Source organism: Schistocerca piceifrons, chromosome 7 (assembly GCF_021461385.2).
Source record: "Schistocerca piceifrons isolate TAMUIC-IGC-003096 chromosome 7, iqSchPice1.1, whole genome shotgun sequence".
In the NCBI taxonomy this organism is placed as follows: domain Eukaryota; kingdom Metazoa; phylum Arthropoda; class Insecta; order Orthoptera; family Acrididae; genus Schistocerca; species Schistocerca piceifrons.
Genome location: NC_060144.1, coordinates 419,195,123 through 419,218,475, shown reverse-complemented (window position 1 = coordinate 419,218,475; position 23,353 = coordinate 419,195,123). Strand labels below are relative to the sequence as shown.

The following is a 23,353-nucleotide window of genomic DNA, read 5'->3' as shown; positions in this document are numbered from 1 at the left end:
ATGGTGTGGGGTCGGATTATGATTGGTGCATGTCTTTGACAGAGGAACTGTAATAGAACAGGTGTATCGGGACGTCATTTTGCTCCAGTATGTCCGCCTTTTTAGGGGTGCAGTGGGTCCCACCTTCCTCCTGATGGATGATAACGCACGGCCCCACCGAGCTGCCATCGTGGAGGAGTACCTTGAAACAGAGGATATCAGGCGAATGGAGTGGCCTGTTCTCCAGACCTAAGCCCCATCGAGCACGTCTGGGATGCTGTCGGTCGACGTTTCGCTGCACGTCTTCAAACCCCTACAACACTTGTGGAGCTCCGACAGGCACTGGTGCAAGAATGGGAGGCTATACCCCAGTAGCTGCTCGACCACCTGATCCAGAGTATGCCAACCACGTTGTGCGGCCTGTGTAATGTGTGCATGGTGATCATATCCCATATTGATGTCTGGTACATGCGCAGAAAACAGTGGCTTTTTGTAGCACATGTGTTTCGGGACGGTTTTCTCAACTTATCACCAATACCGTAGACGCACAGATTAGTGTCGCGTGCCGACCGGAGTGGCCGAGTGGTTCTAGGCGCTACAGTCTGGAACCGCGCAACCGCTACGGTCGCAGTTTCGAATCCTGCCTCGGGCATGGATGTGTATGATGTCCTTAGGTTAGTTAGGTTTCAGTAGTTCTAAGTTCTAGGGGACTGATGACCTCAGAAATTGAGTCCCATAGTGCTCAGAGCCATTTGAACCATTAGTGTCGTGTGTTTGCCTATGTGCCTATGCTATTAGTGCCAGTTTTGTGTGGTGCCACGTGTGTGGCACCACATTCTGCATTTGTCCTTAATTTATGAGCATGAGTGTAGTTAGTCTAATCTCATCTTCGTTTTCCACACGGGTGTGATAGGATATCATAGTGAAGTATATTTCTAGGTTCTTAATACTGGTCCTTGAATCTTCGAAATTGGGAGTATTTGTTTAGGCGTGTGCCAGTACATGCTTTCCAGTATTTCCGTGACACTTTCACTTGAAACCATAATCCAGTGATCATTCGTGCTGCCTTTCTTTGAGAACGTTTAACATTCCCTTTTAGTCCTATTTGACACGGATCCCTCACAATTAAGTGATATTCTAAGATGAGGCACAAAACTGTTTTATAAGTAATCTCCTTTGTAAACTAACATCCAGCCGGGTACTTGTGTCAGTTTATCGATTCAGATTGTTTCTAGCTGGTATTTTAATCAGATAATATTACTTTTATGAGGTTTGAGGAATTCACATACTTGCATCTCTGTACATTTAAACCAAGTTGTGAATTATTGTGAATTCATTCAAGTTTAAAATAAGGATGCAGTATCTTGGCCCTCCATCATAGATAACTGCATTACGGGCAAAAAATTTGCCAGATTAGTTATATGGAACACGAGCGGCAACATATAGCGTCCCTAAGGACCGTGATAAATTTGTGAGAGTCCTTGTTACCTAGGGCGGCTCACCGTAACAGATAAAAGAAAACACCTTACCTGATGTAGTCAGTTTACAGAAACGTGTGCCATGTGTGGACGAGCATTGTCTTACTGAAAAATGTCATCACAATACCGTCGCATGGGACGTAACACGTGAGGACTCAGGATGTCTCTAGCGTACCGCTGTGCCGTCAGGGTCCCTTCAGTCACTACCAACCGTGACCTGAAGTCATACCTGATGGCTCTCCGCAACATGACGACAGATGTAACACTGGTGTCCTCTCCAAACCATAGTGACTTCTACCCAGGTCGCCGCCATTCTAAGCGCCGATAGTCGTCTGGGGTCGCACAGAGCGGCGACATTCATCAGCAGTCCGTGTATCCCAGTCACGGCACCACTATAAATGCAGCCGTTGTGATTGTGGTGTTGAGGGCAGCCTGTGCATGGGATTGCAATTCACTAGTCTGGGGGCTACTAGTCTCCAAACTGTGGTTGGGATCACACAGAATGCTGAAGGTAATCCATATTTTTTGTAGATAGCAGGCGCACATAGGATTAGGTACCGTGTGCTTGGATCACAGAACTGTGATCCGCCTTCGTGGTTGCCACATGTGGTTGTTCGGAACCTTGATGTCGCGTATGCCTGCCCTCACTTTCCCGTGCAGTCCAACATTGGATTTTTGTCACTTCCAAATGCCCCACAAATCTGGATGTTGCGCGATTCGAGCAGCTGGCCAGATGCATGTCCCCTAACGAAGCACCTTTCAAACTATCAGGTGCTGAAACGTTGCCTCACTCGATGACTCGGCATCTCCATGTTGATTCAACAGTAGATGCTGTTCCCGCCCTTTTCGGGCGACGAAAGTCATGGAATAGCGATATGCACGTATACAGATAGCGGTGGTAACACGAACACGAGGTATGAACGCGCAGTGCGTTGACGGACTGTCATCTGAACTTGGGCTATTTACGTGAAAATGTTTCCGTCCTCCGTTCTGATTATGGTCGCATGACAGGAATTTACAAGCTCTGAATGCTGAGTAGCAGTTGGAGGCAGGCGCACGGAACATTCCATTTCGAAAATTGTTAGGGAATTCAATATTCCGTGTTGAACAGTGTGAAGAGTGTGCCGTGAATACAAATTTCAGCCATTACCTCTCTTCACGGACAACGCAGTGACCGACGGTCTAACCTAGCGACCGAGAGCTGCGGCGTTTTCTTAGACTTATCAGTGCTAACAGACAAGCAATACTGAGAGAAATAACCGCAGAAATCAATGTGCCACGTACGACGAACGTATCCGTTAGACCAATGCTGCGGAATATGGTTGTAGCAACAGACGGCCGATGTGAGTGCCTTTGCTAACAGGAAGCCAGCACTTGCAGAGCCACTCCTGGGCTCTTGATTATATCGGTTGGACCATAGACGACTGGAAAACCGTCGGCTGGTCAAATGAGTCCCGATTTCAGTTGGTAAGATTTGATGGTAGGATTACAGTGTGGTGCAGACCCTACAAAGCCATGGACACACGTTGTCAAGGCACTGTGCAAGGTGGCGGTGCATCCATAATGGTGTGGGCCGTGTTTACATGGAGTGGGTGGGTCCTCTGGTCCCACTGAGCCGATCTTTGACCGAAAATGGATGTTCGGCTACTTGGAGAGCTTTTGCAGCCATTCGTGGACCTCGTATTCCCAAACGAAGATGGAATTTTTTGGGGTGGCAATTCGTTATGTCAGCGGGGCACAACTGTTCGCGACTTGTTTGAAGAACATTCTCAACAATTCGAGCGCATGGTTTGACCACCGACATAGTCCGACACGTATCCGGCCGACCATTTATGGGACATAAACGAGAGATCACTTCGTGCACAAAAGCCTGCACCGGGAACACTTCGGAAGCTATGGACGCCTGTAGAGGCTCAGTATTTCTGCTTGCGAGTTTCAACGACTTGTTGAGTCCACGCAACGTCGGGGTTTGCTTAGCTGCACTACGCCGGGCAAAAGAAGGTGCGACACGATGTTCTGAGGTATGTCACATCTTTTGTCACCTAATTGTGTATTCCGCAGTAGTGGCGGAAACGACACTAAACAGGAACAACACTAATGCATGCTGGTGGCTATTATACTTGTAGATGTCACAGAGAATTTCAGATGTAATCATTCACACACTCGTCGATGGTGCTTATGTATACGAAGTTACATTGACATCCGACCATGTCCTTATTTTTGTTGTTAGGCAGTTAATATTATTCCTTTTTGAATTACCTAGCTCTTTTTAAATATGAGTGAACAATTCCGATGCAAATCATTAGGAATTTTTTCATGAAAATACTCAGTATTCAAAATATGATACTGTTTTCTAAATTCATCCTGAAATATTTTATCGTCTTTAACAACTAAAAGTTTTTGTCGAAATTCACGAAGTATGTGCCAGCAGGACACAACGGAATGGGCCAGGTATCCGAAACCACGAAACATTTACGAGTAGTCTACAGCTACAGGAATACAGGCGTTGCCTTTGTCTTGAGCACTGTCGAGACGAGTTGGAAATGAGAGTTTTTCTCGAATGCAATATTCGAATAACCTATTCTTAAGAAGAACATAACTAACAGTTTTCTGTGTTAGTGCTCTTCTGATTTTCTCTCAATTCCATAACTAATGTAGAACCTGAACTTAAATATTCGCAATGAAATTGATCAGAGGGCATGTGCGGTCTTTTAAGACGATACAGCCATGCTCTTCGAACCTCATGAGTTCTCTACTCAGAATCATTCTAATACAAATTATGTGCTTCTACATGGTCAACTGTCCTCTGTCCTAGAAGTATGTTTGGACTTTAGATGGAGCGCGTGAAATGTAGTTTCTATAAACATTTTCTACCCATAGCTCACAGTACCGCAGCCTGCTCCAGCCAAAGGTCTTTACCGTTGAATGATAATGGGTTTCGCCGGCCGTTAGTAAACGCCTTTATTTAAGGAAACGTGTTTCGGTCTACTGTTTGCTGGTGGCTGCAATTACGGAAACGTGCTGACAGATGCTTAGCGGTTGTTGGTCGCCTTCATTGAGCTCAGGAAAGCTTCCTCTTTCTGCAGTTCTGCACTTCTTAGGGATGTGGTGAATCTACATACCGCTGGATATCTGCGGTTTCTGAAAGCAGAAGAAGAAGTTTCCCGACAAAATACGACAAAGGCCGTGTAAAGCAGCTAGACTGGATGATGTTTCGTCCTACATTCAGTGAAAACAGTGCCTTGTCTTTTCAGTATTAATTAAAATGGGATATCCGAAACGCAGGAGATAGTGGAAAATAGATATCATACAAAATTTCTGCCTCACGTGAAAATTCATGCCTCAAAATATTGGCATTCCCTATGACTGACGTTAAGGAATATGTTGCTACATGAATGACATTAGTTTTCATTAGGAACACGTTCAGTGGGTTAGTAAACCACGTATACTACAACCTGCCATTACCATAAAACACAAAATACCAATACAGAAAAAAATTTCACAATGCAACTGTAGCATCTTATCAAACAAGTACTTCTGTACTTGGCCTTCAACGTGACTAGTAGTTGGACGTTTTAGTAGTTTCTGTAATTCTGACTATTCTTTACTTTGAGTCTTAATGTCCAGAGGTCGGGTTTTTCAAACCTGAGGAGAGAGTTGCCTGGAGGGCGGAGTTAACAGCGGTCGGCGAGTAAGAAGCTGGACATGCTCTGCCCACCGCCTGCACTTTTCCAAGCATGGTTGAAGCGGAAGACTGTTTTAGTATCGACAGGGTTGAATGCGGGAAAGAAGGGGGACTTCGCAACTTGTAGGATAAACTGTTAAAGCTGAGCCGGCCGGAGTGGCCGTGCGGTTCTTGGCGCTACAGTCTGGAGCCGAGTGACCGCCCCGGTCGCAGGTTCGAATCCTGCCTCGGGCGTGGATGTGTGTGATGTCCTTACGTTAGTTAGGTTTAATTAGTTCTAAGTTCTAGGCGACTGATAACCTCAGAAGTTAAGTCGCATAGTGCTACGAGCCATTTGAACCATTTGTTAAAGCTGATAATTTTGAAATTAATTAACTAATTATAGGAGCGTCTTACCATACATCGTGATACACCAGACTGACAATGAGATGCTCGATGTACGCACTGATGCTTGAATGATAATAATACTACAAGAATTATAGAAGTTACGTCATATCAGTTTTATAAATCAATTTAATTAATTTTAAAAATTAATATATAATAAAACTATTGAGCGGTAATTATAGTCAAGGTGTCTGACGATAACCGTGGGAGATTCCTATGATTGAATGGTGGGCTCCATATGGTTCCCAAGTCGTGCAGCGACCATAAACCATAAAATTACCAAATATGCAGCAACCAGGCGCAAAATCATGTTTTATTTATTCACTTTTGCAAATCGATTTCAACTGATTAACAGCCATCATCGGTGCTTTCAACCAATATGTGCCCTGAGTGGTAATACTGTCTTAAGCAGAGGTCAAACATAAAGTGATACATCGAGAATTGACTATCATAGTCTCTGTCGTACGAAATTGTGTTTATTAAAAAGCCACAGATATCTTTACTAACATCACATAGCATCCAAAGAGCTGTGAAGATATCTCACGGTTTACCTGCTATACAAAGTCCACAACCCAAGAATTACTAAATTACTACAGTGCAGTGGCAGAATTATTTGTGGTCTTCATGGTTCCGTCGTCCTTTCAAGATTAATTCGCAGCACATTGCATGCGTAAGTCTAGTATCTGAGTTTGTTGTCATTTCGGTTGTAATTTCCAAGTAATCGTGACTGGGGGTTGGGGGGGGGGGGCTTAAACTGATAAAAAATGTGAGCTGGTACCTGTGATGAAATCTGATGGTACAGTGTATACTGGTCCGATAAGAAGTGCAGCCATGTACGCGGCCAGTCTGCAGGAAGTCAGCCTTGTTACGATAACTAGAGGATACTTCTCAAGATGTTACACATCCGGTATGAAAACAACAGCAGTCAGTACATGCTCTTGGAAAGCGTTATCAGATAAATAATGCTTTATAAGCAAGTAAAGTGTTGTGTTACTGGCACGGTAAGCAGCACGATGGCACCACTGTCGTACTTGGAATTGCTGGGTATTTCTTGCCTGTTAGCAGCCATCAACGGGAGTGAAAGCAGAGCGTTCAATGAGTTTCCAGAGGGTTTCCTGTTTGGAGCTGCCACTTCAGCCTATCAGGTAGAGGGCGCGTGGAACGAGGATGGTGGGCGGAAATTTTTGTGTTGATCAGCATTATCTTGGACTCCAAGAATATAGTAATAACTCTAATAGTGCTGCAACGAAAAATTACAAAGGATAAATGCTTGTACATTATGGGCACCCTTCACATGCATCTCTACTTCTATAAGTTATATTTATTTTCCGTTTTCTGTCCGTGAGTATAGGTTGGGAGGTTAGTGATCTGAGCTATTGTAGATTCAGGAAGTTTTCAGTCAGAAGGCGATCCAGCAGTGGTGCAGAGAGAGAGGCACAAATGGGAATATTTGGACTGGGGGTATCTAGTTTCGGCAATTGCCCTAATACCAAGGAAATCACCTGAAAGCGGTTAAAGCAAGCAGACTAACTGCGTATCCAGGAAACCATATATTTGTTTGAGGGATATGTGGAGTACATTAATAATATCAAATGTTTCAGAAGAAGTAATAAAAAATCGAGGAGGTGGTCGTACATAGGGCTGTATACTCGAATTAGAATAATACATTATATATAACACGTGCTGAAATTTTCAATAATTACAGAGTTACAACCGTTACAATGGAATACAAATAAATAGTCAGAGGTCTCAAGCAAAGAAAAAGTTTAAGTTCAAAGTTAAGTCACATAAATTCCACCTCCGACTTCAAAACACTTGGGTTTTTTTTTTTTTTTTTTTTTTTTTTTGTCAAAAGCATGTGTAGTTTTCTCAGATAGTCTTGGTGTCGTTTTAATCATAAACCCAACGGCCAATTCGTCACTTGTGTTTACTTTCTCTTTGTTGACTTCGCACCTCAGCCGTTAGCACAACCAAAAACTTTAAAGGGTAAATTTCAGGGCCCTTGGCGGCCAAGAAACGTGACGTTTTCTGCCAATCCAACTTATTGGAATTTTAGATTAACATGATACGTCACATGACAACTAGAGTGAGCAGGAACCTGGTCATGCTGTAACGACAGACCCACTCTTATCGCCAAAGTAAACTTCTTCCATCAACGCAGGAAGCTCATTTTCAAGGACGTCAAGATAACGGCCGCTGTACGACGACGCTTTAACATGACAGGCCCAATCAAGAGCTGTTTATCATATCACACCACTCTTGTACAGAGATGAGCTCTTAAAACTGTGTCTTGGAAAAGATATGTGAGTTTTCAGTGGCCACATATATTACATAAGTCTTTCATTGGACTGTAACAACTGAAAGTGGCTTCATTAGTAAACGACTATTAACGGGACTACTCCTGCGATTTGCAATCGGAAAACGACAAAACTGCAACGCAGTACCTCCATGTTCTTCTTGAAGGTGATTAGTCCTGTGTACACGATCAGGATAGAGAGCGTACATACGCATTGTCCGCCTTATTCTTATCAATGGAACTTAGGTGCTCGCAGAAATTCTGGATGTCCTTACTGAAGTGTGAAATTCCACCAATTGAACGTTTTCTTCTATTTCATTCAAAAACCATTCATTTTCTCGTTAGGATGACGGAGAATGCTCCAGTCTAACGAATTTCAGTGAAAATACGAGTGAAGTTGAAGCAGATACTCGGCCGCCAGGAAATCGTCTATCGTGTTCCCTGCAAGGAGCAACAGTGTTTCCATTAAAAAACCCGTACAAAAAAAACCATATCTGCTTAATCAGAATTTGCAGTCACATGAAGCATGCATAAATGACTGAGCAGAAACGGCTAAGAAAACACAATAACACAATGAGTTAAAAATTGAGTTGTTTAAATTGAAGCACAACTTCACAACTCGATCATCGAAACGAAACTGACAATAAATAGATAAATACACAGCAATTGGAATTTAAATTAAAAGTTATTCATGCAAGAGCGTATTATCGCACGGAAGTTTGACCATCGAACCGAGTCTCAAATGAAGGATATCAATTTCATTACCGCCTTATTGAAGAGCATTTAAGACTACTTAAAGCGAACTTATAATCAGGCGCTGCGAACATGTCATCAGGCAGCATGATTCCGGATTTAATACGCCACGGAGTTAGCTCGTTTCCTTGCTCACGTATATCCATGATCGCTTTCACAAGGAACAGTTCCTTCTGACTGCAAGACAGCACAGGTCAATGCTGCTTACACATAGTTCTCGTTTGAACATGCTCAATCCTGAGCCGAAAAAAATGCTGACCGGAGTTTTTGTAAGAGAAAATTTATGTGCATGGTTTAGGGCAAAGGTTGTGCTTTCTATTTGGCTCCCTTTAGTTGTTGTGCTCAGGTACGCAATGAGTGGTACTACTGCGAAAGAGAAAGTCAGCCTTGTATGCGGAGGGTTAAAATGACAACCATGGTGGTCACTACATCATTAATTGCAATGGCAAAGAGGACAACACTCAACATCGAAACATGAGGTCCTCTTCTCTGGCACGCTTGCCACTTGGACTGAACTGACCTGGAACAGTATGAGGGATAAAAAGTTCTGCAGAAAAATTTGCAAGCAAACCTTAAAACTACTTGTATAGGGTAAATAGAAAGTGATGGCACAAAATGATATCATATGCCTTTTGCAAATCAAAGAACATGGTGATCAGTTGTTGATGATGTTTGAAAGCATTCTGCACTTCAGGCTCCAGATGCATTATGTAGTCTGCAGTGGACCAGAGAATCCAGAAGCTATTTTGAAACAGGAATATATGCTCTGTGGCTCCCAGGCACCAACTTATTTGTAGACTGACAAATCTTTAAAATAATTTATGTAGCATATTCATTAAGCATTTTAATCCTTAATTAGTCAAAATTCATAAGTATTTGCCTGCTTTCTGTACAGGGATAATGAAACCCTCTCGTCACGATGGGGAAATTCCTCTTGTTGCAAAATGCGTTTAAAATTCCCAAGATGGTGTATTATGATGTAATTATTAATGTGTTAAAGGATTCGGTTATGGATTCTGTTGGGTCTACAGGACGTCTCTCTGCACTCTGTGAAAGCACTGCAGGGATCCCATTCACTTAATGGAGGATTGTAGGACTACAGGCGTTGCACATTTAAAAACAACTTGTTTTGTACCCCCTGGCATTTATGACTCAAGAAATTAGAATGGTAGTTGCTGTTTTGGAAAGAGTATTGGGAAAAGTTCAGTCATTACTGACATGTCACTGGCAATATCAACATTGATAGAGATTCTGGCCATCGGCGGTATCCTAGAGCGTAATCTAGGCCCAAACGTTATGAGGTTCCTGAAAAAATTCTCAAAAAGGAATCAGCAAAGATTTAGGAAAGAATCACTTATGTCAAACACAGCTTCATTCATTCAAGACGTTTTGAAAACAATATAATTAAATGAATAGGTAGAATAAGCCTTTCTAGATTCCCGTAAGGCTACTAATCAAAGTACGAGTGGCCGCGCGGGATAGCCGTGGGGTCTGGGGCGTCTTGTCACGGTTCGCGCGGCTCCTCCAGTAGGAGATTGGAGTCCTCCCCCAGATATGGGTGTGTGCGTTGTCCTTAGCGTAAGTTAGTTTGAGTTAGATTAAAATATTGGATATGCGTAGGGTCCGATGGCCTCAGCAGTTTGCTCCCATGGTCCTTACCACTAATTTTCAAATTTTTCCAAAATACGACCTTACAGAGTGTTCTTATGAATACGTGACTGGCGCTGGAGGAATATACGATACACTCAAGCGTTAGTGTTCTTCAGAAATGTAACGATTTTTGGGTGCCACCCAACCAGGAAGGATAGCAGGATCTCTAATCTGTTTATGTACTAAATGTAGCCAGAAGTTCAGCTTCATCGCTAGGCTTTTCGTTTCATTTGAAGATATTGATGATGTTGCAGAACATTTTCAATTAGATTATTCGCCTTAAATCGGGTGATGCATCCAGTGAATAATTTTGCTGGTATGTTTTACGCCTATGAAATCTATTCACACACATCACAGTACATTTTATCCGTAGGTAGAGGTTCATTCACGCCGCCTGTCGTGACTAGCTGTTTATGTCAGTCACAGCTCCCTAGCGACGTGAGCGATCATTACCGGTTGTTGCTGTCGGAGGCAGTCTTCTGATCTCGCCATACGCAAATTTTATCCAAGGAAAAATATAGAGAGAAAGGAGAAATAAAAGTCAGAGTCCATATGTACTGGAGAGCAGTAGCTCAGAATCCGATTTCTGTTACGACCATTGTAATAGGCTTTACCTATTTCCTCAAAATAATAGCTACCGTTGTAATCCTCTACAAATTCGAAAAGCTCCTTCTTATTCAAGACGTCGCAGTGAACGAAAATATGACTCCACTATGGTCGGTTGTTGCGAATGATGAATAGAATAGAGAATCTCTGTGGACAGAACGCATTGTTTGCAGTCGGTGTCCGTGCAGGTAGACCTTGGTCGCTACTCGTCACAGTTGTTGGTACAATGATGAGTAATCATTCCGAGTTCATGGAACTTTGGCACACGGCCGCCTCAACCACCTTCCCAGACTTCAGAGGTTGCGGTTGGATGTGAGATAGTAGTCAGTTCATGACAGTAATTGCCTTGGGTCATCACGCAGTTTCACTGTCCCTTTTCCAGGGCAGAATTTTGCAACGTCGCCCATTTTTTAGCCCCACCATTTGACACAGTGGGTGCAATTACATCTCGCATATGCAGTGAGGCAGTCGTTCACATGCAGAAAACTGGCAACAGAATTGTCATGTGGTAATTATTCACCGAATCTCCCCCCTCCCCACCCTTTCCTTACGTTACCAAGATCTTTCTGATACCAAGCTTTAACAGAGGAAGTAATGCTCGTTCCTTTTGATTAAATACCAGAAGTATTTTATTTTGTGTGCTAACTTCTTGGCATGTGTTAATGTCTGTCAGTACATTTGAGAGCGCTGCTCTCACCTATGTGACTTAAATTTATTTAAATTTATGGAAACTAATTTGAATAATTTTCTGTGTTTGAACCTCTGGTCACCTCCTCACTACTATACATATTTGTATTTGATCCCCTTATAAGTAGGTTTCAAATCGATGATAGAGATTACGTAGAGGAATTTCCTGATGGAACGGAGAGTTTTTACAGTTTCTAACACACAATTCAACAAAATCTGACGTTTTAATTTCACAGAATGGGCATATGATTAGTGAAACTAAATAGTTCAGATTTCTAGGTGTTCAGATATTAGTAAACTTTCGTGGAAATCCCATGTTCTGGATCTTGTTCAAACACTTAATCTGCCATTTTTACTATTCGAACGGTATGTGATGTGAGTGATCGTTCGACACGAAAATTAGTCTACTTTGCTTATTTTCATTCTCTTATGTCATATGGTATTATATTTTGGGGTAACTCTTCCAATTATGAAAAAATATTTTCCGCTCAGAAACAGACGTTTCGGGCAACAAGCGGTGTAAGTTCACGAACGTCTTATCCAACCCTGTTCACGAGTCTGGCTTCTCAATAAATATATTACTTACTGTCACTTCTTGTTAGCACTATTAGCTGATTCCCAAGAATAAGCATCTTTCACTCAGATAATACTCGGCAGAAATCAAACCTGCATTTGGATCGCACTTCCTTAATTCTTGCGCCGAAAGCTGTGCAGTATACTGCTGCATCCATTTTCAATAAGCTACCACTAGATTTCAAAAATCTTAGCGGTAATCCACGCGCTTTCAAATCGAAAATGAAGAGTTTCCTCATGGGTGACTCCTTCTATTCTGTCGATGAGTTCCTTGAAAAATTAAGCTAGTTCTTGTTGTATTGTTGATTGCGTTTATTTAAAGTCATGGCTTAACTTTTGCGGGTTAATAAATATTTTAGTTTATTTGTTATTACTTTTATGTTGTAATTTGATGTACTGACACATTCAATGACCTCGGAGATTTCTCCTCAATTTGATCCTACGGCCGGCAGGAGGGGCCGAGCGGTTCTAGGCGCTTCAGTCTGGAACCGCGCGACCGTTTCGGTCGCAGGTTCGAATCCTGCCTCGGGCACGGATGTGTGTGATGTCCCTAGGTTAGTTAGGTTTAAGTAGTTCTAAGTTCTAGGGGATTGATGACCTCAGAAGTTAAGTCCCATAGTGCTCAGAGCCATTTGAACCATTTATTTTGTCCTATGGTACTTGAAATGTAAATTAAAATAAATATAATGAAAGGGCACCGTTAAAATCTACGCGAGACAGTAAAACGTAAGACACCCGAGATGCGAACAACTGAAGTAGCGTCAATCAGAAAGACTCCTGCTAATCAGTGAGTTAAACAACTTCGCTCGGTGCAAGCGTGGATCGATGGAAACTGGTCCATCAGACTCTTTCCAAGAGACGAATACTGAGCCGGCATGTACCCTCATTTACCTTATTTGCCTTCTCCTCTCTTCCATGATAAAAGAAAAAATAAAACATAAGAACTCACTAAATCTAAGTGTGTAGACTTCCACGGCCAGTATCCTTGTGAATAAATTACTGTTGAGCCCTATGTCGCGTAATTATGAGACCCAAAGGCAACTGTAAAATTATCGTTTCAACCGTCTATACAGCAGTCCTCTTCGGAAAGACTAAAGAGAGAAGTCATCTCTTTTTCTTTTTTTTTTTTTTTTTTTTTAGACGAGAGGAGAAAATGGATATATCACGACAAATGGGATAATGCCGATTTCAGCTAATAAATGTATGCAATACTTGCTAGAAAAGCTCCCTCGCTTTAAGATCAATGCAATTGTGTTCAGAATCCTTACAATCAAAGTTATCCAAACGATAGAGGATCTTAAACTAATTATTTTGAGATAAGGAGCCAGTGATCGCAAAACAAATCGTTCGGACAGTATTTGATGGCCTTGAATGAAGAGTGGGAGAAAAGTGTATTCCTGTGAAGCGCTTACGTTTCATAGCAAACAACCGCTTGCTGCTTCCATGTTGTTGGAATTATCTTGATATTATCTGTGATCAAGTTTGCTGTATTCTACATGTTCTTCCATAGAGTCGTCACGCTGAATGCTACCGCCTTGCCAGTTGGTAAAAACGCTAGTATGAGACTATGTTTGTTCCAGGCTAAAGTATACCGTTTCTCCATCTCTTGGTCTCGTATACAGCCTAACGGGGACATAGACGTGATCAACCAGGCGGGGACTGACTACTACAACAACCTCATCAAACTGCTGCTGGAGATTTACATTCAACCGCTGGTATGTATGCAAAAGAACCTGTTTGATGCAACGTGTTATCAGAGAAAGAACACGTCTTTATAGGTGTGTTGGTTTACTCTTTAAATGGTAAGACGCAAAGTACTATTACATTCGTTTGATTCCAATCTGCCTGCGCATATACCGATTATAAATCGTATTAGTCAGATAAGTTCTTCGATTTTTCATATGTTTTGTTTCCTTTTCTTCTTTTATGCCCATTTCTGCTTGCGTAAATTTTCTTCATATTCGCCTAGGATCTGTTTAAATTTTTCGAGATAGCTACTTTTATAGGTTTCATCCAGATTTTAATGCGTCCTGCGCCGCGAGGGTGGGGTAGCAGAATATTTATTTTACCAGTTTCATCCATATCACATAAAAATTACATCATGATCAGGTATGAACAAATTAATAATGAGTCCACCATCAGTAATCGGAAGCACGAAGATGAATGTCAATATAACTGATCTCTAATATGAAAACAAACTGGGAGAGTATTGAGCATACAGTAGTTGCTATCTCTGAAAGTACCGAGCAGTTCTGTGGTCTCAGCACTAAACGGTACTTTCTACGTTAGAGAATACATTCGTAAGAAATAAATGAAATATAAATGAAATAAATGAATATAGCCTTATCTTCCTTCACCAGAAAACGATCAAATGACACTATATGTTTCCTTATTTTACAGCAAAACGAGGTAGTTGAAACTGCTCTTCTTTCTAGTCTTTCACCTCCGTTTATAATAAATCACAACCTGTTTCCGCCGGTGATGCTCATCCGCAGATCGCTGCCGTCAGGTATTATAAGGATCGCAATCACCGACTCGAACTGGCCGTAATTTAATGTGGAAATGTCAAACATACAAAGCGCCATCTTTTCACAAAACGTGTCAGCGGTTCTCTGTTGATTGTGTGTAGACTTCTTCCACGTGTCAGTTCGTGCTCCAAGTGTTTTAAACGTTAATTGCTAGATCGCGCATCGTCATTGAGTCTGACAGTGCTTCCGTTCCGTATACCAAGTGCCGCTTGTCATAGTCTCCTCTCTCTAGCCTGAGGTTGTTTGTAAAGATAACACACAAGTATTTGGTGACTGGGCACACCTTCTCAGAGACAGAGGTGTTACAATTATGAAGAAACAAAGGAATGTAAGCAAGATATCTGATCCACACTATTCAGACAGAATTGTTGTGTCTGCTAATGCTATGGGTCCATTCCATGGAATAAAAATATTTTCTTTAATTTTAAATATGCTGCTGCAACATTGTGATCAATGTAGATGTGTAAGAGCTCCAAGCACAGCATGATCAAATTGTCTCGTACTCATCCACCTCAAACAGCTGCATAATAATTCTTATTTTGAAACGGAAGAATGGAGGAATGATAATGTATTCAAAAGAACAAAGGCTATGGATAAAGTATACCATGCCGTAATTCATCAGAAAGATGTCTGAAAGAATGCAGGTCACTAGCAACAGAAAGACTTTTTGACGACGTTGTCATTTCATCCTCCACAGCACAAGGGGCTCTACAGTCATCTTTGGAAGATCTGAATTTCGATTAATAAGAAACGGAAGTCAATTCAGAGGGACTTTTTACTTGAATGTAGTTTTCTTATTCTCCTGTAAAAATTTTAAAATATACAAGTAATCATTTTCGTTAACTGCAGTTCTGCTAGGTAGAGCAATAATGCATTTCTGTACTTGTATTGTCAGTAATAAAACGTAATGCCTCAGTATTAGTGGCACTTGAAACAAAATGTTTGTTATTGGCGCTCACAACCAATTACTTCCTGATACAGCCCTTAGAACATTCCCACTAAGTTATTTATAGTCTAAGTTGTCTCTTTATTGTTTGCAGTGATGAGATCTGGAATATAATGCTGTGCTACCAGAAGGCATTTCCCATTTTTTGGATGCAAATAGCTATTAAAAATTGTTACTATAAAACAAAAGAATGGAAAGAAGAGATACATTGTTTTCTGTTGCTCTTTATTAATGTGAGGCTAGGCACTTAGAAAGATTGACATTTCTACTCTTCCATAATGCCTTATAGTCCGCAGTTCGTGGTCTCGCGATAGCGTTCTCGCTTCCCGACCACGGGGTCCCGGGTTCGATTCCAGGCGGGATCAGTGATTTTCACCTGTCTCGAGATGACTGGGTGCTCTTGTGTCGTCTTCATCATCATCATTCATCCCCATTACGGTAGGAGGAAAGCAATCGCAAACCACCTGTACTAGGACCTTGTCTAGCACGGCGGTGCGGGTCTCCCGCATTGTCTCCTACGCTCTTACGGAGTATGGGACTTCATCATCAGCATCATATTGTCTTAAGGCTGCTGAGGCTAGACAAAGGATAATGTTCACTGTAATCCGCTGCAAATTGAACAACGTCAATAAAGGACAACTTACAGGAACATACGAATGTTACAAAGAATCCTTCATTAGACGATAAGTTTACTTGTCCATCCTTATATATCAAGTTGCCACACATGCATCGCATTCCAAATGAAATTTATTATAAACACCTTGGTTAATCTTCTCGTTTTATACTTCCACATTTCTCGTTACTGCTTAGGTTTTACATTTCTAGGACTTTCTTTGTACTCATCATCGACAAAGGTAACGTATTAGTTAAGATACTAGAAAACAATTGGAACTAACAGTAGTGAAATCACCGTCAGTCCATCGACATTTCGGTTTTATGTTAATTCCTTAAGCAAGTCAAAGTGAATGTAGGGATCAGTCCTTTGATAAGGACGTGGCCAATTTCGTTCCCCTCGCTTCCTAAGTTCGAACCTGCAATCCACCTGTAAGGCCTGATTACCACCTAGTCTGTGATACGTTAAGCCTGAATCTTCAGTTGTCGCGTACACTGTGTGTTTTCCTCGGGAACAGTGGAACTGGATTTTTGTGTCATGCGATATTTCGGATTTCTTCTTTATTTATTTCCTGTCAAGCAGCCTTTTGTGTATTGAATGTCAGTTACTTTCTTTAAGAACGTAGATAATAACCTCACACGAATGTAGTACATTTATTTTGGGTTTTACAGAGGAATTTTCGGCGTACTACAGTTGGTTGCTTGCGCCAAAAAAGAATTTATTCATGCTTTTTAGCGCAGTCAGTGTATTTCAGACAGTTTGTAACACTATTACAAGATGAAACTCCAGCGATACCTTAGCCATCTATGTGCGTCACTTAACTCTCTCCTGTCCAGGCGACGATGTACCACTGGGACCTGCCGCAAGCCCTGCAGTACATTGGAGGCTGGCCCAACCCCATCCTAGCGGTCTACTTCCTGGAGTAGGCCAGGGTGCTCTTTGACAACTTCGGTGACAGGGTGAGTTCATTTCTGTTCAAAACGTGTCTCCTCTTCTTGGCTTCAGACATCCTAAGACCCAAAAATAAGTTTCGTGGGAGCTATACCGCAGTCAGCATAAAACGCATTCCTTGAAGTACGGCTGAGATAATCTTCGTACTGTCTCTAAGTCATCGTCCTACGAATAACGTCCTAAGTCATGCACTATTGGAAAATTCGTAGGGTTTTCGAGAGGTGAAACAACGAATTTAGTGTTTTAAGTTACAGTTTTCCTTATCGGGGCATTAAGTGTCAGAGCTTTGACAGTATAGTTAAAAATGGACTTAGAGTAACCTACGATGTGGAAGCGGGGTGCAAAACCGGTTGTAAAATAAACCTAAAGAACTAAGGCGCAGTTAAAAGAAGCATTTGTAAAATTCAGGTGAGAGAACGAAGAAACTTTCTGATGTGAATAAATTGTGATCGTCACTGATTTGACAGGGCAGCGAAGTAACAAGAGAACTACTGCCGTCATTTTTACTGTCAGAGTAAGAGGACTACGAATTATCAAACTTACTATAGGTGCATCGATTGCGGCGTATCCGCATTTCATACTGAACCAAATCATATAAACAAAGAGGAATGCTACCTTAGAGACTCATATCACATTTACTGACTTAGTAAAAATTTTAGGTGGATATATAACAAGAAGGTGGGTACACAGTGAATCCACGATCATTTGCTAATTGTTAAAGGAGCCTGTGTAGAAATGTGAAGGTGAAAGTAAAATTCTACTCTCACTTATTACAATGACTAAGTGGAACGAGTGTCTCTAACTGGATTGTGGCCTTCCTCCAACACTCACTTTTTCAAGGAATTAATCGGTAAGCTAAAACTGGATATTAAATTAATATACAAACTATCTGTTACTGATTGCTTATCAAAACAGTATTTACAAAAATAAAGATGAAATCGAAATCCAGCTACAGTTATTACTATAAGCAAGAATATAAAGAGGGACAAAAATATTGCCACTGTCTCTACATTATCGCTTTCGAATCAATTCCACAGGCAAGAACTCCAGTCTTAACGCAATTTTCAAGAGACTAAACAACGAAGGTGGTGTTTTAAGTTAGATTTTCGTAATTGGAGTATTAAATGTTAGAGCTTAGATAGCAGACTAAAAGAGAGACTTAGAGGTTACTTATCAAATTTATATTTACGTAAGAGAAGACGAAACCTATATCCCGCTACAATTACTAAGTACACGAATATTGTACTGGAGAGAAATCTAATATTTTGATAAATGCTGCATTCTTGTATGCAATAAATTTCGTAAGTTTCTGTTCTCGAGAATAAAGATGATGAGGGAATTTGAGTTACACCTAATGCATTTTTAACTTTGAACGGCAAATGTGTGTTAATATTGATAATTTTTGTATCAGATAGCTACCGATGGAGATCAAAATTCAGAAGAAGAAGTCAAACAATTGTTATAAACTCTCTGGCAGGTCAAACCTGGTACTATACATGTACAACTTGGGGACCGAGGCTCACGACCCAGACTCAGAACTGTGTTTTGGATAGTAAATCAAACTTAATAAAAAAAATAGTGCAAACGTCACTGTTTCATTAAAGATGTTCGGAAAGAATTCCACATGCTGAATTTATAAAACTCCTTTATTTCATTGGAGCACACCTAATTTAGACGATATTGTCAAGAATCAAGATAGACTCAACTCATTTTACCACAGTGAAGCAAGGGTATTTTCTGTGCGTTTTTTTCCTAGAATGTCCAGTTTCGTAGGAACTGTTGTCATGAAACACTAATCTTCGTCTCTGAAAAAAAATTTACATGATTTCTAAAAATAGCTTCGTCAATAATCTGGTTTCCCACATCTTGGATGTACACGCACACGTAATTCGACAGAAAAAGCGAGGGTTATGGAAGATGGGGTAGTTTGAGATGGAGAATAACTGTATAGGTTCGTCGAATTCCTACCTATATCAAACTGTGCTGAAAAGCATGGGATTTCTTCAAACTTCCCATTTTTAACTAACCAATGATACTAGAAGGTGTTTCTGTTCAGTGTCCATTTCCTACACACCAACATATAAAGTCATCGACATCCACCTGTATTACCTGTATTGTGGTGCCATTTTTCCCTCACAGGTGAAGATGTTGCTGACATTCAACGAGCGTTACGATTTTACGAAAGGCTACGCCACCACCGGCGGCCACGCTCCGTCCCAGAAAGCTCCGGGCATCGTCGACTACCTGGCGGCGCACACCGTCATCAGGGCGCACGCCATGGTCTACCGGCTCTACGACGAGCAGTATCGCTCCACGCAGAACGGTGAGTTTGTATTTTCTTTCTCAACTGTTCCCCAAAGAAATCACCTGTTCTCAAATCCATGTGCCAAAATTCCATTCAAGTTTTAACGTCATGTACTTTGGAACAAGATGAGGAGTTCAGTGACCATTGCTTCAATAACCAACTGCACTATCTGATCAAAACTATTCAGACACATACTAATGGACTTTAATGTGGGCTGTGTCCTCCCTTCGCCTTTATGATGGCTTGACCTCTGCCTGGGATGCGTCCAATTAGATGTCTGAATGTCTGGCAGCCCATTCTTTCTCAAGAGCCGAAATCAGAGAAGGTAATGGACGCTGGTGTCCGGGGCGATGTCGACGTTTGACGCATACCGTAGGTGTTTTATTGGGTTGAGGTGGGGATTCTGGTCAGAACAGTCCACAAACTGTTGTTCGAAAGAAGCCGCTTTATGGCAGGGAGCATTCTCAACCTGATAGAAACACTCATCGTCTACGAGCCGTTCCTCTAGTGTACGCAGTACACAATCCAATAAAAGATGTTCGTGTGACTCTGCAGTTAGTGTCTTCTTTAGCGTAATAAGGGAGCTCCACACTAACCACGAAAAATACCTCCTCTGTACTTCACTGCCACCGCTAGACGTGATGGCTGGTAAGGTCCTCACCAAACCCAGTCTCAACCAGCGGTTTGCAACAGGGTAGAGCGTGTGTAATCACACAAAGTCACTCGTTTCCCATCATTCACTGCCAGGTGGCATCACTCTACAGCACCCAGCAGCAGTCTCCTAATCAGCATGAGACAAACGTGCCTCGCACCACCGACACACCTAGCGAAGATTCCTTCGGGGGCAGGCTGATATGAAATTACAATATATGTCCTTACATCTCATCCCACTATCGTATTTTTTCTGTGTACTGTGCAGCGTGCCATTTTATTTCACCACGTTATCGAGTGTTTATACCATTCTACACATCAAAACACGTCACTGGTCTAAGATGAAACTGTATATCTTGTAATTTTAAACTAACTGCATCCGATATTCCGACATTTTTAAAAAATTTCAGACATTTGCATTTTCCAGCATTTAGCATTTTATTCAGTAATGGAGTAAAAGCCCAATTCTAGAATGTACACAGGGAATATACAGATATATACACTCAAGTGTCAGTGTATTTCTTCAAGAAATTTCTGAAATAAACTAACAAGCCCATGATCGCGATCTGAACCCAACAGAACACCTTTGGGATGAGTTAGAACTTAGGACTCGCTCAAGACGCATCACTGCCTTCTCAGAATTCCGCTGTTGATGAAGAATGGACTGCCAGACATTATGGCACCTCAAAGTATGTGTCCTAAACAGTTAAAACCGTCATAAAGGCGAAGGGTTGATCCACCCTAGATTAACGTTCATTAATATGTGTTGGGAAACTATTGATCAGTTAGTGTGTTTTAACATATTTATTCACACAGTTATCAGAAATTATGGACTGAGGAAAAACTCGGTCCCAATTATCCTGGTAGCATTCATTGCGCGCCACATTCCTGCTCTGACATTATGCAGACACTCGTGGTACAACCAACAAGTGTTTTCAGAACTCCAGCTTCTAATGTTATGCAAGTTCACATAGCCCATCAAGGGCAGAAACGCCTTATTAGAAAGAATGGCACATTTGAGGATCAAGCTCTCCATCATCATCAGACTAAAATTGCTAGTTGTAGTACTTACGACTAGCAACATTTCTTGAATTTATCAGAGGGCGCGATACTGCTATTGTGTACGATGAAGTGACGTAAGTCTTGGTATGGAGACATGCCCGTATACAGATGGCAACAGTATTCCTCACATAAGTTACAAAAGTGCAGTGCGTGCCGCTCGGGACTAGCCGAGCGGTCTGGAGCGCTGCAGTAATGGACTGTGCGGCTGGTCCCGGCGAAGGTTCGAGTCCTCCCTCGGGCATGGATGTGTGTGTTTGACTTTAGGATAATTTAGGTTAAGTAGTGTGTAAGCTTAGGGACTGATGACTTTAGCAGTTAAGTCCCGTAAGATTTCACACATATAACATTTTTTGCAGTGCAGTGGTCAAGATGTCATTTGTACTCACGTGATTCATGTGAAATGTTGTTTGATGTTATTTAGGCCGCACGACGGGCGTTAACGGACACTGAAACGTATAATGGTAGTTGGAAGTAGACGGGTAAGACATTCCTTTTTAGAAGTCGTTAGGAAATTCAATATTCGTAGATCGACAGCGTCAAGAATGTGCCGAGATTACCAAAATTCAGGCAGTTCCTCTTACTCCAGACCAAGCAGTGGCCGACGGCCTTCACGACCGAGAGCAACGTGGAATTTCAGTGCTAACAGAAAAGCATAACTGCGTGGAATAACCGCAGAAATCAATGTGAAACGTAAGACGAACATATCCGTTAGGACGGTGCCGCAGAATCAGGTGTTAATGGGCTATGCCAGCAGGCGAACAACGCGAGTGCCTTTGCTAACAGCACGACATCGTCTGCAGCACCTCACCTGCGCTTGTGTCCGTATCGATGGGACCCTAGACGACTGGAAAACCGTGGCCTGGTCAAATGAGTCCAGATTTCAGTTGGTAAGAACCGGTTTCGGGTGTGGCGCAGACCACACGAAGCCATGGACCTAAATTGTCAACAAGGCACTGTGCCAGTTGGTGGTGGCTCCATAATGGTGTGGGCTGTGCTTACAAGGGAAATATTGGGTACTTGGTTCCAACTAAACCGATCATTGACTGGAAATATTGCTCTTCGGCTACTTGGAGTCAATATTCAGCTATGCCTGGTGTGTTTTTATGTATGTCCATGTGCCATGTCGTCGAGCCACAATAGCCCGCGATTTGTATGAAGAACATTCTGGACACATTGAGTAAATGATTTGGTCTCCCAGACCACCCCACACGAATGCCAATGAACATTTATGGGATATAATCGAAAGGTCTGTTACCGCACAAAATCCTGCTCCGGAAACACTTTCGCAATTATGCACGGCTGTAGAGGCAGCACGGCTCAATATTTCTGCAGGTGACGTCCAACCACTTGTTCAGTCAATGCCAATAGAGTTGCAGCTCTACCTCGGGCTCAAGATTATGAGGATCCCGTGACCTTTGTTACCTCAATGTAAGGTTTGTGTGTGTGTGTGTGTGTGTGTGTGTGTGTGTATGAGAGAGAGAGAGAGAGAGAGAGAGAGAGAGAGAGAGAGAGAGCACGCGCGCTTGCCAAAGCGATACGCCACGTATCAGTGTGTGAGGAAAGGCCACATCATCAGCTGCCAGGGGTTTCCTCCTCTGAATTGATTGCCCGGAAGCGTCGGACACAGCTCTCGCGTTAGTTGTGAGTCATCCTGGTGGAAATGGCTCTAGCACTATGGGATTTAACATCTGAGGTCATCAGCCTCCTAGACTTAGATCTACTTAAACCTAAATAACCTAAGGACAACACATCCATGCACGAGGCAGGATTCAAACCTGCGACCGTAGCAGCAGCGCGGTTCCAGACTGAAGCGCCTAGAACCGCTCTGCCACAACAGCCGGCTGAGTCATCCTGTAATTGCTGAATAACACACCGTAGGTATCTTCCGATATTGTATCCATCGCATTAGTACAAAAAAAATGGTTTAAATGGCTCTGAGCACTATAGGACTCAACTGCTGTGGTCATCAGTCCCCTAGAACTTAGAACTAATTAAACCTAACCTAAGGACATCACACACATCCATGCCCGAGGCAGGATTCGAACCTGCGACCGTAGCAGCAGCGCGGCTCCGGACTGGAGCGCCTAGAGCCGCGCATTAGTACACCTTCAACAGTAAATGCACGAACCGATCACGTCGTTTATACCAGATATCTGCAGACACCGGTTATCTTATTTTTGATCCTACAGTGAGCACATGCGATTGG

General features: G+C 42.1%; 1 protein-coding gene across 1 annotated transcript in view; it reads left to right on the top strand.

Moving 5' to 3' along the window:
- The first annotated feature begins 6,539 nt into the window (after window positions 1-6,539).
- Window positions 6,540-23,353, top strand: part of LOC124805751 (beta-glucosidase 34-like) — a 37,518-nt gene continuing 20,704 nt past the window's right edge. Inside the window, exons 1-3 of the mRNA XM_047266319.1 lie at window positions 6,540-6,671; window positions 13,672-13,806; window positions 19,269-19,452. Of these exons, the coding sequence (XP_047122275.1) occupies window positions 6,540-6,671; window positions 13,672-13,806; window positions 19,269-19,452 (451 nt within the window). The remainder of the gene's footprint in view (window positions 6,672-13,671; window positions 13,807-19,268; window positions 19,453-23,353) is intronic.